The sequence below is a fragment of the Pseudonaja textilis genome, chromosome 3 (assembly GCF_049901715.1).
Source record: "Pseudonaja textilis isolate UNSWEBS1 chromosome 3, rPseTex1.2, whole genome shotgun sequence".
NCBI classification, from domain to species: domain Eukaryota; kingdom Metazoa; phylum Chordata; class Lepidosauria; order Squamata; family Elapidae; genus Pseudonaja; species Pseudonaja textilis.
In genome coordinates, this window is record NC_141992.1 from 142,699,727 (window position 1) to 142,713,440 (window position 13,714).

The 13,714-nt window shown below is 34.2% G+C and overlaps 1 protein-coding gene across 1 annotated transcript in view; it reads left to right on the plus strand.

Annotated features, from left to right (window-relative positions):
• Positions 1 to 13,714, plus strand: part of MBP (myelin basic protein) — a 104,281-nt gene that overhangs the window by 72,287 nt on the left and 18,280 nt on the right. The window contains exon 4 of the mRNA XM_087931000.1: positions 322 to 752. Within this exon, the coding sequence (XP_087787126.1) occupies positions 322 to 752 (431 nt within the window). The remainder of the gene's footprint in view (positions 1 to 321; positions 753 to 13,714) is intronic.

Sequence of the window (13,714 nt, forward strand, 5' to 3'; positions counted from 1 at the left end):
TAATACATTGTGATTTATAAAATTTTAATAGTATGTGTGCGATATACATACATACACACACACACACACACACACACACACACACACACACACACACACACATATATATATATATATATATATATATATATATATATATATATATATATATATATATATATATGTCTTTGGTTCAATAATAGGCAGATCTGTTGCAGTTGCATATAATCTATGGTTTTTGTGTAAAGCAGCTAACTCAAGGCAAGGGGGAAGAAAGCAGCATTGTTCTAACATTCTGTTTTTCACAGGCCTGTATTCATATCTCATCCTTGTTGTTTGCAGGAGAGGCAGATGTGAACCAGAACAATGGGACCTCCACTAAGAGCAGAGCGGTGACAGACTCCAAGGACACAGTGGATCCAAAGAATGCCTGGAAGGAAGCCAACCCAGCTGACACAACTGGTCGCCCCCATTTGGTCCGCCTCTTTTCCCGAGATGCCCCAGGCAGAGAAGACAACACCTTCAAAGATCGGCCCTCTGAATCAGATGAGCTGCAGACCATTCAGGAAGACAGTGCAGCAGCAGCTTCTGAGAATTCGGATTTGATGGCTTCACAAAAACGCTCCTCTTTCCGGCATGGTTCCAAACTTGCAACTGCAAGTACTATAGACCATGCTAGACATGGATCTCCACGAAGATACAGGGAACCAAGTCTACTTGATTCATTGGGCAGATTCTTTGGCGGTGACAAGTATTATCCGAGGCGGGGCAAGGTGAGCTCAGAGGAAAGGAGAACAGATTAGCAGCAAGAAATCTAAAAGGAGGGTGGGAGAAAAATCACAAGAACTGAATAATCTCCACAGAGCAAGAATTGGCTTAGCCAAAAAGGATGTTATCTATCAAGTTCTAATACAATGTTGGTTACGAGTCCAGTGTTTAAAATAGTGTACTAGAAAATATTCCTACAAAAAAATATGATAACAACCTTCAATTGACTGGGAACGTTCTCTTAATCTTCTTAATCTTCTAACTGGATGTCTCAGTTTTGGTTGTCAGGATTTTTCAAAAGTCAGAATCTTTGTTGTTCACTTGTTGTAAAACTCATCCTATGTAGAATGAGAAAGGTGTGTAGTCTTCTGTTGAATTTTTTTCCCCCCTCCTATCACACTGCTTGCAGAGTTTCTGAAAGCCTGGAGAGGAATCCTAGAATGTTTGTAATTTGATGCAATACTTCTATGGTATCTTTCTATGCAGTGACTTTGGTTTAAAGTGTATTAGTTTAATGTCTGGGCAATTCTATGGCACTAGGCAGCGTTAGAAGACTATTGTAATGCAGAGCAAATGTAAAATCTGGTAAGAGCAAAGTATTCTCTTTTCCATCAAACAGAATGAAAAGTGTGGAAAAGTTAGACTGTGTCTGTATTAAGTATATTTAACTGCATTTTTGATTAACATCAACTTTGAGGCGGAACATGAGAAATAACTTTTTTTACTTTTGAGTGGGGATGGCAGTTGCAAATTTCATGCCTCTAAATAAATGATAGGAATGTGTATCTTAAAGAAGATAAAGAGAAAGCAAAATGAAGGTGCTGAGGTACAAGAAAAACTTGTTTGCCTGTTGTTTTGTCTTTTAATGTTATATTTAATGTTTAACCAGTAGCATTCCCTGATCAACATTCATTAACCTGTAGTCCAAGCAAGCAATGCCAGTTAGTGTGAACAATGTTGAGTTTGCTAATAGCTCAGCAGTCTTAGGAGCAGCAAGGCAGTTTCTTATATTACTGTAAGAAAAGCCATGTTGATGTATTTTATTCCATTCTATATTTTTAGGCAAAAAATATCTTTTCTCTGCCATTGTATCTCTCTATGTGCTCAACCATTGATTTCCACAATGTAGATTTATATCTACTGTGCGTAAGTTAAATTCAATAGTGGTTTTATGGTTGTTGCTTTGCTGTTCTGTATCAAATCTGATTTGGGGGAAATAGAGAAACCTTAAGATATTTTAGTGCATCTCAGTCCTAAATACTTCAGCTGGGATCAGAGAGTATGAAACTTAGCACACTGTTGAAGATACAGGTGACTATTTCTACGAGCAATTCTTCATACCATGGTACTTGGCTGCCAGGACTATGAGTTTGGGTACTGTAACTCTCTTTTTTAATAGGATGTTGAATTGCTTCACAGTCTAGCTCTTGTAAAAGGGGACTCACATTATAGATTGGACCCCCTTGAAAGAGGAGACCAAGAAAGTAGCTGCAAAAACAATCAACTGTAGTTAAAAAATCTCTCCTAAGATTCTTTTTCAGAGGAATTCTGAAACTCTGTTTATTGCCTTGTGTTGCCCTGGCTAATCAATGTTATATAACTGTTGTATATACGGAAATGTTTTGAAGTGGCAAAACTGACTGATATGGCATGCCTGTGAAATTACCTATTTATGAACATTATGATAATCATAATCAGTCATGATTTTGAGACACCGTTGTTCACAAAGTTTCATTTCAAGCACTTAGTGGTAGGGAATTAAATCTGCTTCAGACTGTAGATAGCTCTGCGTTGAGCAATAACTGCTGTTTACCTTGTACAGTGGATTTGTACATAGACAAAAACAGTTTTGTATGATATATGATTGTTTTGTATGGTTGATTCATAGCTTACTGTTGTCAGTTACCATTGCCTTCATTGATGCATTTCAATTGTCACAACCTAAAACTCAGTGCCTCAAGGACAGAAACTAAAAAGCTATAAACAGTTCCAAATATTGTCTAGCTGGAACAGAACATCTGCTTTTAAATGCTGGACTGTCGGTATTTGAGACAAAACCATTAACAAATGGCTATGCCATTGTGCAACAGTGTTATTCTCTGAAATAATAATGCTAGTAATGAAAAAGTATCCTAGGAATCCATTCCAGGAGAAATTCAAAACTGGAAGTTAATTCAGTAAGTGCTATAAACTTTTGTTAATACTATATGAGCATGTTTATGTTTTTAGGAAAACATAGAATTATTATCATTCTAGACTTTCTAGACTTTTGTGAGTGGCAGAAAAGGGTTTGTCCATAAATATGTCAGAATAGCTGGAAATACACTGTATCCCCCTATTAAATGTGTCTAGTTATTGTATATAAATAGTTAACACAAACAAGCACTGTAAAATTTTGAAAGCATCTGGAAAATGATATCTTGCTGCCCTTGTACTGCATCTTGTATTCAAAGAAGAAAATATCTGGGCACGCCTAATCATGAGGGAGCAAACTCACTGTCAATCCTGAGAAGTAATTCCTGAGTAATTCCTGAGACCAGAAAAACACTCATGAGTACACACTCCATCTTTATTGTAAAGTTACATTAAGTGAATCTTGCCTGTCAGAAAGTACCTATCTCCCCCTCACTTTTACAGTGCAAGAAGCTAAGGAGGGTCCCTTCTGAGGTGTTTATCATGCATCTCTTCCTTTTGTGGGCTCAGCTGCCTCTTATCTAATCATTCTTCCACCTGACTCCCAAGGTCATTCTCACATACCATGATATTCAAGACCTCTTTTCAAATGGAACAAGCATTAAACTAAAATTATGACTATATACCTTGGTAAAATTTCAGATCCTATTTACATGAAAAGTATTTTGGATTTGTAAAATTATAAGATAGGAAGAGCTTCTTGAGCTACCAGAAATGTTATCTAAACTCAGTTGGAAAGGATTGCCAGAGTTCATTGTAACTTAGGATAATGGTTAGAGGAATATGCTAAATCTTTTCCCCAAGCAATGCAATCCTAGTTTATATAACTGATCTGCCCACATCAGTGAATATTGGAATGCAGCAAACACAGTTACCCTTTTGTCCAGAGAAGCTGCTGACATTCAGTGAAAGAACTTTATAAATTCTTTGGGAGAGACATTTTCTTATTAATATCCAGGGATGAAAAATACACATGTTTGAATAATAATATGCTTTGTTTAAGGAGAGTGGGATGAAGGAAAGCCTGAAGAATACTTACTTTGTTTCTACCTCCTCTTCATCTTTGCAGGATGCAGATTCTCTGCTACCTTGTTATTTAAGAAACGTGAAAGGAAGGGATAGAAAAATAATAAAAGGCATGAAAATGAATATATAGCTGTAGGCTTCTTTGTGGTAGGACCCAAATCACCTATATATCATCTTAAATATATACACAGCGAGAGAGGAAATTACAGTTAATAAAGAACAAATCTGAAGTTTGAAATTGTTGGTCTGATTGTCATATAAATTGACCTCAGATTATCTCTAAAATCAAGCAACTGCAACATGAACAACTGCATTTCCGAAGAAACCCTATTAATGAATTTTATGGAATGGGAAAGGATAAGTGCTTCCCCAAAGATGCCTTTCACCCTAGTTGCATTAAGGAAGAGTAATCTGGCTATTTGTATCTTGGATGGCAACCTCCAGTCAAATGGTCTCAACAATTTAAAATGAATATCCAGTTGACACAGAAGGGTATTTTTATAAATATTTTTTAATTAAAAGAAGGTCTTATGAAGATTTTAAAAGCTACAGAAATGTAAAATAAATAGAATAAGAAACAGATCATAAAGGGATAAAAGAAAAAGTGAACCATAATAAAAATGGAAAAAGGAAAGTAGCCAAAGAAGCCATTTCTGATTTTCTTTGCAGCTGTTGCAAGCATAGCAATTATCACCTCCACTCTCCTATATTGCATATCATAGCTCTTTTCTTCCCATAAACTAGCTTTTTTTAATCAATGCATCCTGAAATCAACAGTTCATTTTTATTCATTTTCAGCAAAACCATTATAAAGAGTTTCCAGTCTTTTATAAAAGTAATGCAGTTGTCTAATTAAACAATTTAGCCATTTCTACAAACTCAGCCATTCATAATACATTCTTCCATTATTCATGTTTCTATAGTGCAGCACAGAGATATTTTTATTATTATTATAAGCCTGTTTAGTTTCAAAACCTCATAATTCCAAATAATAACATTTTTATAGAATATAGCAGGGGAGGAAATGAGGCATGTAGTGCCAAACACGGTGTTTCCAGACATTTAAGCAAGCATTCACTAAGATTCACTGAAGTGAATCATACATTATTATATCAAAGAGTCAGTTCAATGGATGATTTTAGAAAGCTGGATTAGATGCTTGTGTCATTTGAAAAATGATTGTTTTCATGATAGAACATAAAATTATTTTTTTACTTCGAAGTATTACCTTCTGATACTTTCTTACTAAGATTATTATTTTATTAACCATTCAAAATTAGTTTGTCATCTCAAGCCCATAACAGTTATGGGATGGTCCTAAAGATTTCTATGAGTTAGCTACCCAGAATGCAAATACTGTCTCTGCACACCTTTGTGGCATGAACCTTTGAGATCTTTCATTGACCTAATTATCAATACAGCTTCTAAATAGCTTATTGAGAGCCAGTTTGGTGTAGTGGTTAAAGCAACAAGGTACAAACTGAGAGACTCAGTTTAATTTGTATTTTATTTTGTAGCAGTTAATTGGAAGGGGTGGATTTTTTTTCTAAATGGCGCCAGTTCCTTTTGTAAACCCAGCATAAGACCATTTAGTGTTAGACTGCCCTCTAGAATGACTTTGTCAATCCAGATTCCAAGGAAATGTCAGCTTCTAAACTATTTCAGCTTAGCAACTCAATTGCTACTCAGGAGGTATGCACTGGTGAAAACATTACTGGAATTTTTTAGGCTTAATGATATAGCAGACACATTTTGTATTTAATGTAGCATCTAAATCTTTTATACGATTACATTCTCAAAAATAGGTGCATGTAAAATCAATTGAAATAGTTATGGTTAAGCTTCAGGTAATCACTTTTGGTCAATAAGAAACTGGGCAGGAATATTTCAGGAATAAAAAGCTTGGGGTTTTTTTCTCACAACATATGTTTGATCATTGTTAATAAGAATTGAATGATGTAAGTCACATTCAGACAATCCTATCTTGATTTATTAAGCTAAAATATTCATTGTCCTTATATAAATACCTTCCATATTTTACTCCTCTCTTTGCAACAAGCCTTGAATAAACCAGAGAATCTTTGGGTTTCTATCTGGGGTATTCAGAAGAAGATTAAAATAGCAATTTGTTTAATTGTTATAAATCTTATAACTGTAATCTATTGGTTCAATAATTCCAATGATGTCAGAAGTTGTGGTTCACCAGGGATTTTTTATTTAATCTCAGACTACTCAAAGTGGAAAGTAAAATAGAAAGTAAAAAAGCAAAGCACTTGTTTCAGTTTAATAGTAATAGCTATAATGTACTTTCATTGCAACATATTTGGAGAAATTAGCTATATCAATAGGATCTTTTTGTTTTCACTCTTAAGTTTTTAAATATGTATATACATTCTGAAAGAAATGATGTACTGTGACTTTTTCTTTGTTGTGTCTATAAAACTCTTGTAGATTTTGTGTGACTGAGATATAAATTATAGCATTGTAAAATATATAATCAATGATACTACCTTTCCAGAGTTTGTGATTAACATGATTTTGTTTCAATATTTGATCTTTGTAAGAATTGGTAAAGGACTTCTTAAATACATTTCTCACTGCAAAATGGTGTACTAAGTAGTTAATACATTATGTTAATACATTAATATCTTATGGTCATTGTCATATGTTTTCTTACTGTATTCTGTTGATTGGGATCAAGAACTGTGGACTTTGAAAGATAGCTGATTTGAGGTGAAAAGAACACCAACATGTAAAATAGATAACTGTAGCAAGCTTCAAATAAAACGGATCATGTTAAAGGGATTTAGAGTTTGGCTCAATTAAATAAATAAAGAAATAAACCCTCAGAATGTACACATCGCTGATATGTAATAATTCAGTCTTCAGAGATTGCTACAAAATGTGCTTGCCTCTTGCTGGATTTTTCTATAGTGTTCTTTATGGAAACCACTCTTTTTCCCACTGTAGTCATAAATTGTGATTTTAACTATACTTATTACCATCTAAACCTAACTGAAAACCATCATTTGATCTTCTAAAATGTAGAGTTAGTGAAATGACATCTTTAGATTTGCAGACCTGATTTTTGCAACAGAGTGAGAATCCTAGCCGTGAGGATTTTGACTGAATTTCCTGTGATCTTGGTCTAATATTCTAATCAGTTCAGACCCTGATAAGTTCAAACTGCTCTTTATTGGGGTTAGTGATTAGAAGAAATTAAAAATAGAAAAAAAATAACATTTTCTGCTTTTAATTGGAAACTACCCCACTCTCAACATACAACCTCTAAAGATTAAATCTGTGGAAATGTATCCTTGGGCAAAAACAAGAGAAAATTCTGCAATCACATTAGCTGAAGTTCAACCATTGTTTTGATGTCAAGAGAAAAGGTAAAGATATATATATATAATTTCCCTCCCACATGAAATGCTTTACTTCTGACAGCCAACTCTCTAGCTCTCCAAGCAAGCATGAAAATTATTCCTAATTTTTTTAATTAACTAGCAAGCCAGAAATTCTCTAAAGAAAACTATGGTATAAGAAAAAATATTTCTGTAAACAACACTATCTTTCATTAACATTCCCCTTTTGAGTTGAATCTGCGGATTCAAATGTCCTGCAGCATAAGATGATAGAATTCATAATAGAGAAGTATTGAATATACACAAATGAAAAACTCTAATACTTCAGGGCATGATTCAAAACAAAAAATGTTAAAAAGTAAATATGCTGCTTTTTAAGAGAAAGTCACATCAACTGAAGTTGTGAATCAAGATCTCTGCTTATCAACCAGCTCATTTGGAATCTGCTAATGTTGATGCAGACCTCTGAATGATATTTGAAATGTTTTCCAGACATAAATAAGAAATCCAGGAGTAGGACATGAATAGGACATGAGTACAGTGTATAGGATAGGAATGTAGTCATGCCTTCATATTACTTTTACTCAGCAACTGGTAGAACAAAGCACATTGCTACTGGTGTGGCTATACAGCCCAAGTGATTAGCTTTATCCTCCCTCAAATTAAAACCACTCAAGATGGTAACCACTATTGTATTTTTGGAAGGAACCTTCACTGGTTGGAGGTTATCATTTAGGCAAATCGCATGACAAATTCCAATCATTTTGCTTTCTGAAGCCAAAAATCAAGACGTCTAAGCAACAGTAAAGGAGAAAGGAGTTTCACTACTAAACACAATTTCAAATATACGATGAATTTGACATAGCTGCCCATATGCAGAAGAATGCTATAGATACAGCTTTTACATATTGGCTACTGGTTCTTAATAAATCTGGTAATCTGCAATAATACTATAGGCTCAGGATTAAAATGTATATTATCAAAATTTTGTACAATACCATATAACATTTTTTTGCACAATACCACATAAATAAGCAGGGTGGGGATTCCCTGCTCATCCCAAAAAGTTATTTGTATGTGCCCAATTTTTATGTTGTGTGTTTTTAATGTTTTGTAATATTTCCAAACAAATATATGAGAATGCAGCATACTTTTGTACACAATGGTTCTGCCTCCAGTCCAAATTCAATGTTCTATAGGATCCAAATTCACCTTCTTCTATTTATGAGGCTTTCTGTTGTAGAACTAAGGAAATACTTACCCAAATTTGAGAGCACAAAACTCCATGCTTTAGTTGCCAACTGATTTCTGATTTAATTTAGGCAACTTCTTTAATCCATGGCTTGGCACTTTGATCTCCTCAAGGCTGCCTTTTCTAGCCAATTTTGACCCAACCAATTAGATCTATCAGGGAGAAACAGCAGTGTCAATGGTAGATTAGCCTCTTTGGGGCAAACTGTCTGGCTCACTCTATGCCACTTTTCCATATATTTCTAAAGAGTGAGAATCGTATTTTAGAGCCTTTCTCTGAGCTGAACTACTGTTGCCATCTATTTTTTATATTTGTTGTGTTACATTTTTATTTTTATAATGAGGTTGTTTTTACATTGTAGTTTTAATGAGAGCTGCCCAGAGTAGTTCTCTTATTGAGGCAGCATATAAATACGTTAAACAAATGCATAAATACATGTTTCTACTAAATATTAAACAGTGTTTATCCTTTTAGGAAGAAAAAATAATGCAAAGCAAACAAAATATCCCCAACATACCTCAGAAGAAAGTCATCCTCTTACCTATCTCAGTTATGTATTCATACAACCTGACTCTGGTAAGAACTGTTGCAATTAGCACTGATCAATGCAGCCTATTCATTAAGTCCCATTCAGTTTTGCACCATGTGAACTAAACATTGCTTCTGAGAATGCAGCCAACAGGGAAGCACACTTCATATGTAAAAGCACCAGAAGGCAGGACAAGAAGCAATGCATGATTCCAGTGAGTGAGTGCGCATTGGCTGTAGCTGAAAATTGCTAATCAGGATGGCCCAAAGCCAGTTTAAATCTCTCCCCTTTAAGGTGCAATTAGAAAGAGAAGGAGGACATACCATCTTCTTTAATGATGTCCATGGGTGAATGTGGCATATGCATGTGTACTCCTCAACTTACAGCTATTCATCTAATGATGTGGCTTCCACATGATCACACAATCAAAATTTGGACACTTTTGCCAACTGGCATGTATTTCTGACGATGCAGTGCCATGGGGTAATGTGATCATTTCTGACAAGCTGAGGAAGTGGGGAACCCAGGTTCACTTAACAACCATATTGCTGAGTTAAAAACTACAGCTAAAAACCGCCACAAGAAAAATTGTAAAATGGGGCTAAACGTAGTCAACAGCTGTCTTGCTTAGCAGCAGAAATTTTGGGTCCAGTTGTGGTTGTAAAGCAAGGACTACCTATATATGATCACTGAGTTGAAGCTAACTTGGAAAAGTAGTTGAAAACTTCATCCGATGTAGAAATTTGCAATTAAATGTCTGAACAGGATCCATTGTAATGATCATGTAATATTTAACAATTCTGTTTCCAGGCAGATGTTTAGGGAGTAGTTATGAAAATTCAGGGGCCTCTAAGTAGCTACTCCTAAAATTTGGAACTTCTTACCCATGACACAAATTTGCTCTTTCCCCATTGTTTTTCCAGCAGCAGGCAAATACTTGTATATTCAAGAGGATTCTTCCACTGTCAATGTTTATAAAAACACAAATTTTTATGTTTTCTTCTTCTACTTCTTACATTTTTATGTTTTATTTTTTATGTTTTCAATGCATACTAATTACTTAGGGCAATTTAGGGTAACTTATAGCAGTTAAACCACCACCAAATTTAACATATTTGAAAGTCAAAACAAATGCACACAACTATTTAATAAGAATTGTAAATCTAGCAGAGGGATAAAATGGCTTCTACTAACATTAAAGTTACCAGGGAAGAAATTGTTTGCTTATAAAAGGATATCTTTGCCTGTGGCTGAAATACTACATACCAGCAGAAGAATATCGCTTCCAAGCATGAAGTAACAAGTTTAGTTTCAGTTACTGAGAAAGTCTTTTTTTCTTACCTCAACCATATAAACATATCCAGAAGGATCTCTCTATCAAGACTGACTTGTACTGGAAGAGGGGACTCCTGAGAAATCTTGAACAAATACTTTGAATTATACCCAGGAAGAAACGGGTAGCAATTGCAGCCCTTGTAGAAAGATATGATATGATCCTGCCTGAAACTACTCATCTACAATCTTGAAATTGCATTCTGAAACAGAAGTAGATTTCAAAGAAACTTCAACAAATAGAGTTGTTTTCAATATTCCAGTTTGGGTACACCTAAGACATGTATTCCAATAATCCAATCTGACTTTCTCAGGAACATTTAAGCTGGGTTTTATTTTGCTTTTTTTTTTTTTTTGTTGCCACTCATATTTTATCTTCATGTGATTGCTGGTTTTCTTCAGCAGCATTTTTGGCAGAAACACCTCAGAAAGAGCAATTAAATAAAAGTTGGCTATATTAAATGAGAAAGTGGAAGTTAATTTTGGAAAGAGTAATTTCATTCAGACATAAACACAAATATTGTTCTATATAATGTCCAATGCAAAGTGATAACGCCCTAGAATAACACAGATAACATTGAGTGGTGTATGCTTCCAATTGATTCAAAAGAGGCACTTTAAACTACACAACTACAGCCCCTAGAAAAAGCCATGTTAAAGATATGGTTGCTTTAAGGAAACAACTGAGAAAAGATGCAGCTGCTTTAAAAATGTACTGATGCTTCCACATATTCTGAAGCTTCCCTTCTAAGTCATCTCAAAGTATACAAGAGCTATTAAATATGGCCTGCAAAACAATGAATAATCACTAAATGGAAGCAAAGTTTCAAGATGAATGTAGATCGTTGTTGCCAGCTAGTGGTTTGTCAGGGATCTGCAGCCCAAATTCAGTAACCCTACTAATAAATTATATGTTCCAGTCTTTTCTAGTTTGATTAAATATTGAAAGAAATATTATGAGAAAACCTTCTGAAATCATAGTTTTTCATGACAGGATATTTTAACATTCTTTCATATAACTAATTTTCTTTCAGTGAGTTTCAGAACTTCAATAGTTTAAAAATCATATACTTCTAAACTCAGAAGTTAATGGGAAGGACTACACTTTTCAAAGTAAAAAAAGGGAATTATAAGATTTATTACCAGGCATAAATTGTGGACAGTCTGAAATTGTCTGTGCTCAAACAGGACTTATCTACAAAAGTATCCTATTCCATAGTGCACTTGTAAGATTGAATGTATTTTAGTTTAATATTCAATTTTGTCAAGAGTGTTACAGTTTTTTGAATTTAATCACATTTGTAAATGCAAGAAGCCCAGGTTTGAATACATATTATCCCCGTCCTCAAAAATAGGGTCATTTTTTTAAATAATACAAATATTATCTGATTTTTTTCTTTGTTTTATTTCTTATTCAATGTATGATTTAAAAATGTGCGCTACAATATAACAAACAAAAACAATATCTTCATAAAGACAAATACATTTACTGTATTCTGCAAAACCTTGTACTGCAATGATTTGCTAGATTTTCAAATGTGCATCAAAAATCTTTGCTACACATTGCAACAAGCCCAATTTTCATTGTGGAATCTAATACAAAAGTAAATGTTATTTTATAATTATGTGTAGTAACTGTATGGATCTTTTTTTATCTTGCTTGTTTTTTCTTGCTTTTGTCATATCCAGTTTATTTTGATAATTATTTCAATTACATTTTGAGGTTTTCTTTCTTCATTGTATAACCACTATCATTTGTGTTGGTGATGTAGGGTGCGTATGTCCTTGTGTCTGTGTATCTGCATGTTGATTTACTATTAAATACATTTTTAGAAAAAGTCAAAATGTTAAATTTCTCTGAAATAGACGGCTAGGCTTATGCAACTATCGGTGGCATTTGCTGGAGAACAGCAGGCAAACATGGCATATGAAAAAAAATAAGGCCAGGCTGCAACTCTGTAATTATTTACAAAATCATCATACCTGTGGTAAAAATCATACTTTTTACTTGCAGAAGACTTAAATAAGTTCAGATTGCCCATTTCAAAAACTCTATCTGAAATGGTAATAAAGAAAGTTCTTCCTGAGCAGAGTGAGATGAATTTCTCAATATACTTTGGTATATAATGTACTGCACAGATAAAGAGCCTTACTAATAATGCATATTGCTTTGGCACTTCTGGGATCTTTTGTTAATGGAGCAAAACAGATTTTCAAAGAAACTATCCCAGCAGTTGCTGTTTTTTTCATTCTATCTTTCCTCTTAGAGTTACCTGTTTCTGTTCAGATACAATATACGTATATTTTCCAGATGCAGGTAACTAGAATGACAGTGATTTAAAAGAGTACAGTTACAAGAAAGGGCCTAAATATAGCCTTTTCCAACCAATAGTTTCCAGAGTTTAGGATTATAAATGCTATTTTTTTCCTGCCAGATTGGAAAATATCCAAAACGTAGGACTGAAATTAGCATGTAGTTTATGCAATCTATGTCGTCCTTTCTAAATGACAGAAAATGTCCATTATTTGTGTCTTAAATTCTTAGTTTTAAAAGTGTCTCCCCCCCACCCCCGCACAATGACTTTCATCTAGCACTGATTATTTACAAAGTTCTGCTATTTTAATAAGATTTGACAGGAACGCAGTCCTGGATTCACTTGTAGCTTTAATTGACTAAGTAAAGGACCCATAGCAGTCATATTAGTGCTATTGGTATTAGAGAGAAATTGCTTACATAGCTGCAACTTATATATTTGGTTAAGAAAAGCTGCAGCAGTTGAAATACTGCCTTCTCAACAAGTATCCAGGTTCTCCAATGATTCATTTGTTCTTACAAGCACATCATTGATAGATCTTCAATAACAAAAACTCACTCCATCTTTCAGAATAAGGCTTTGTTTGGCGCGAGTCAAGAAAGAAATGAGCAATTTTATTTTATTTTTCAATGCACTTATCACGTCTCTCATATAGCGACTCATAAAACCAATACATTTTAAAAACCATTAAACACATCAATTTCGATTAAAATAAAAAACAAAGATTTCAGGTAACGAGAGACCTGAGCTGTGCTTCTAAAAACAAAAAGTCAACAAGTATACTTTTGATACAGCTACAAAGGTATTGGAGAACACATAACTTTCTGATGTCAGAATCAATCTCAAGGATAAGAAGAACCCAAAGAAGAGTTTTTGTAGCCCATCCTCTTTCAGAGGAAAAGGGGAAGCCAAAATGGTTGAAAACAATAACAACAACAAAGCTTTACAGCCCCAA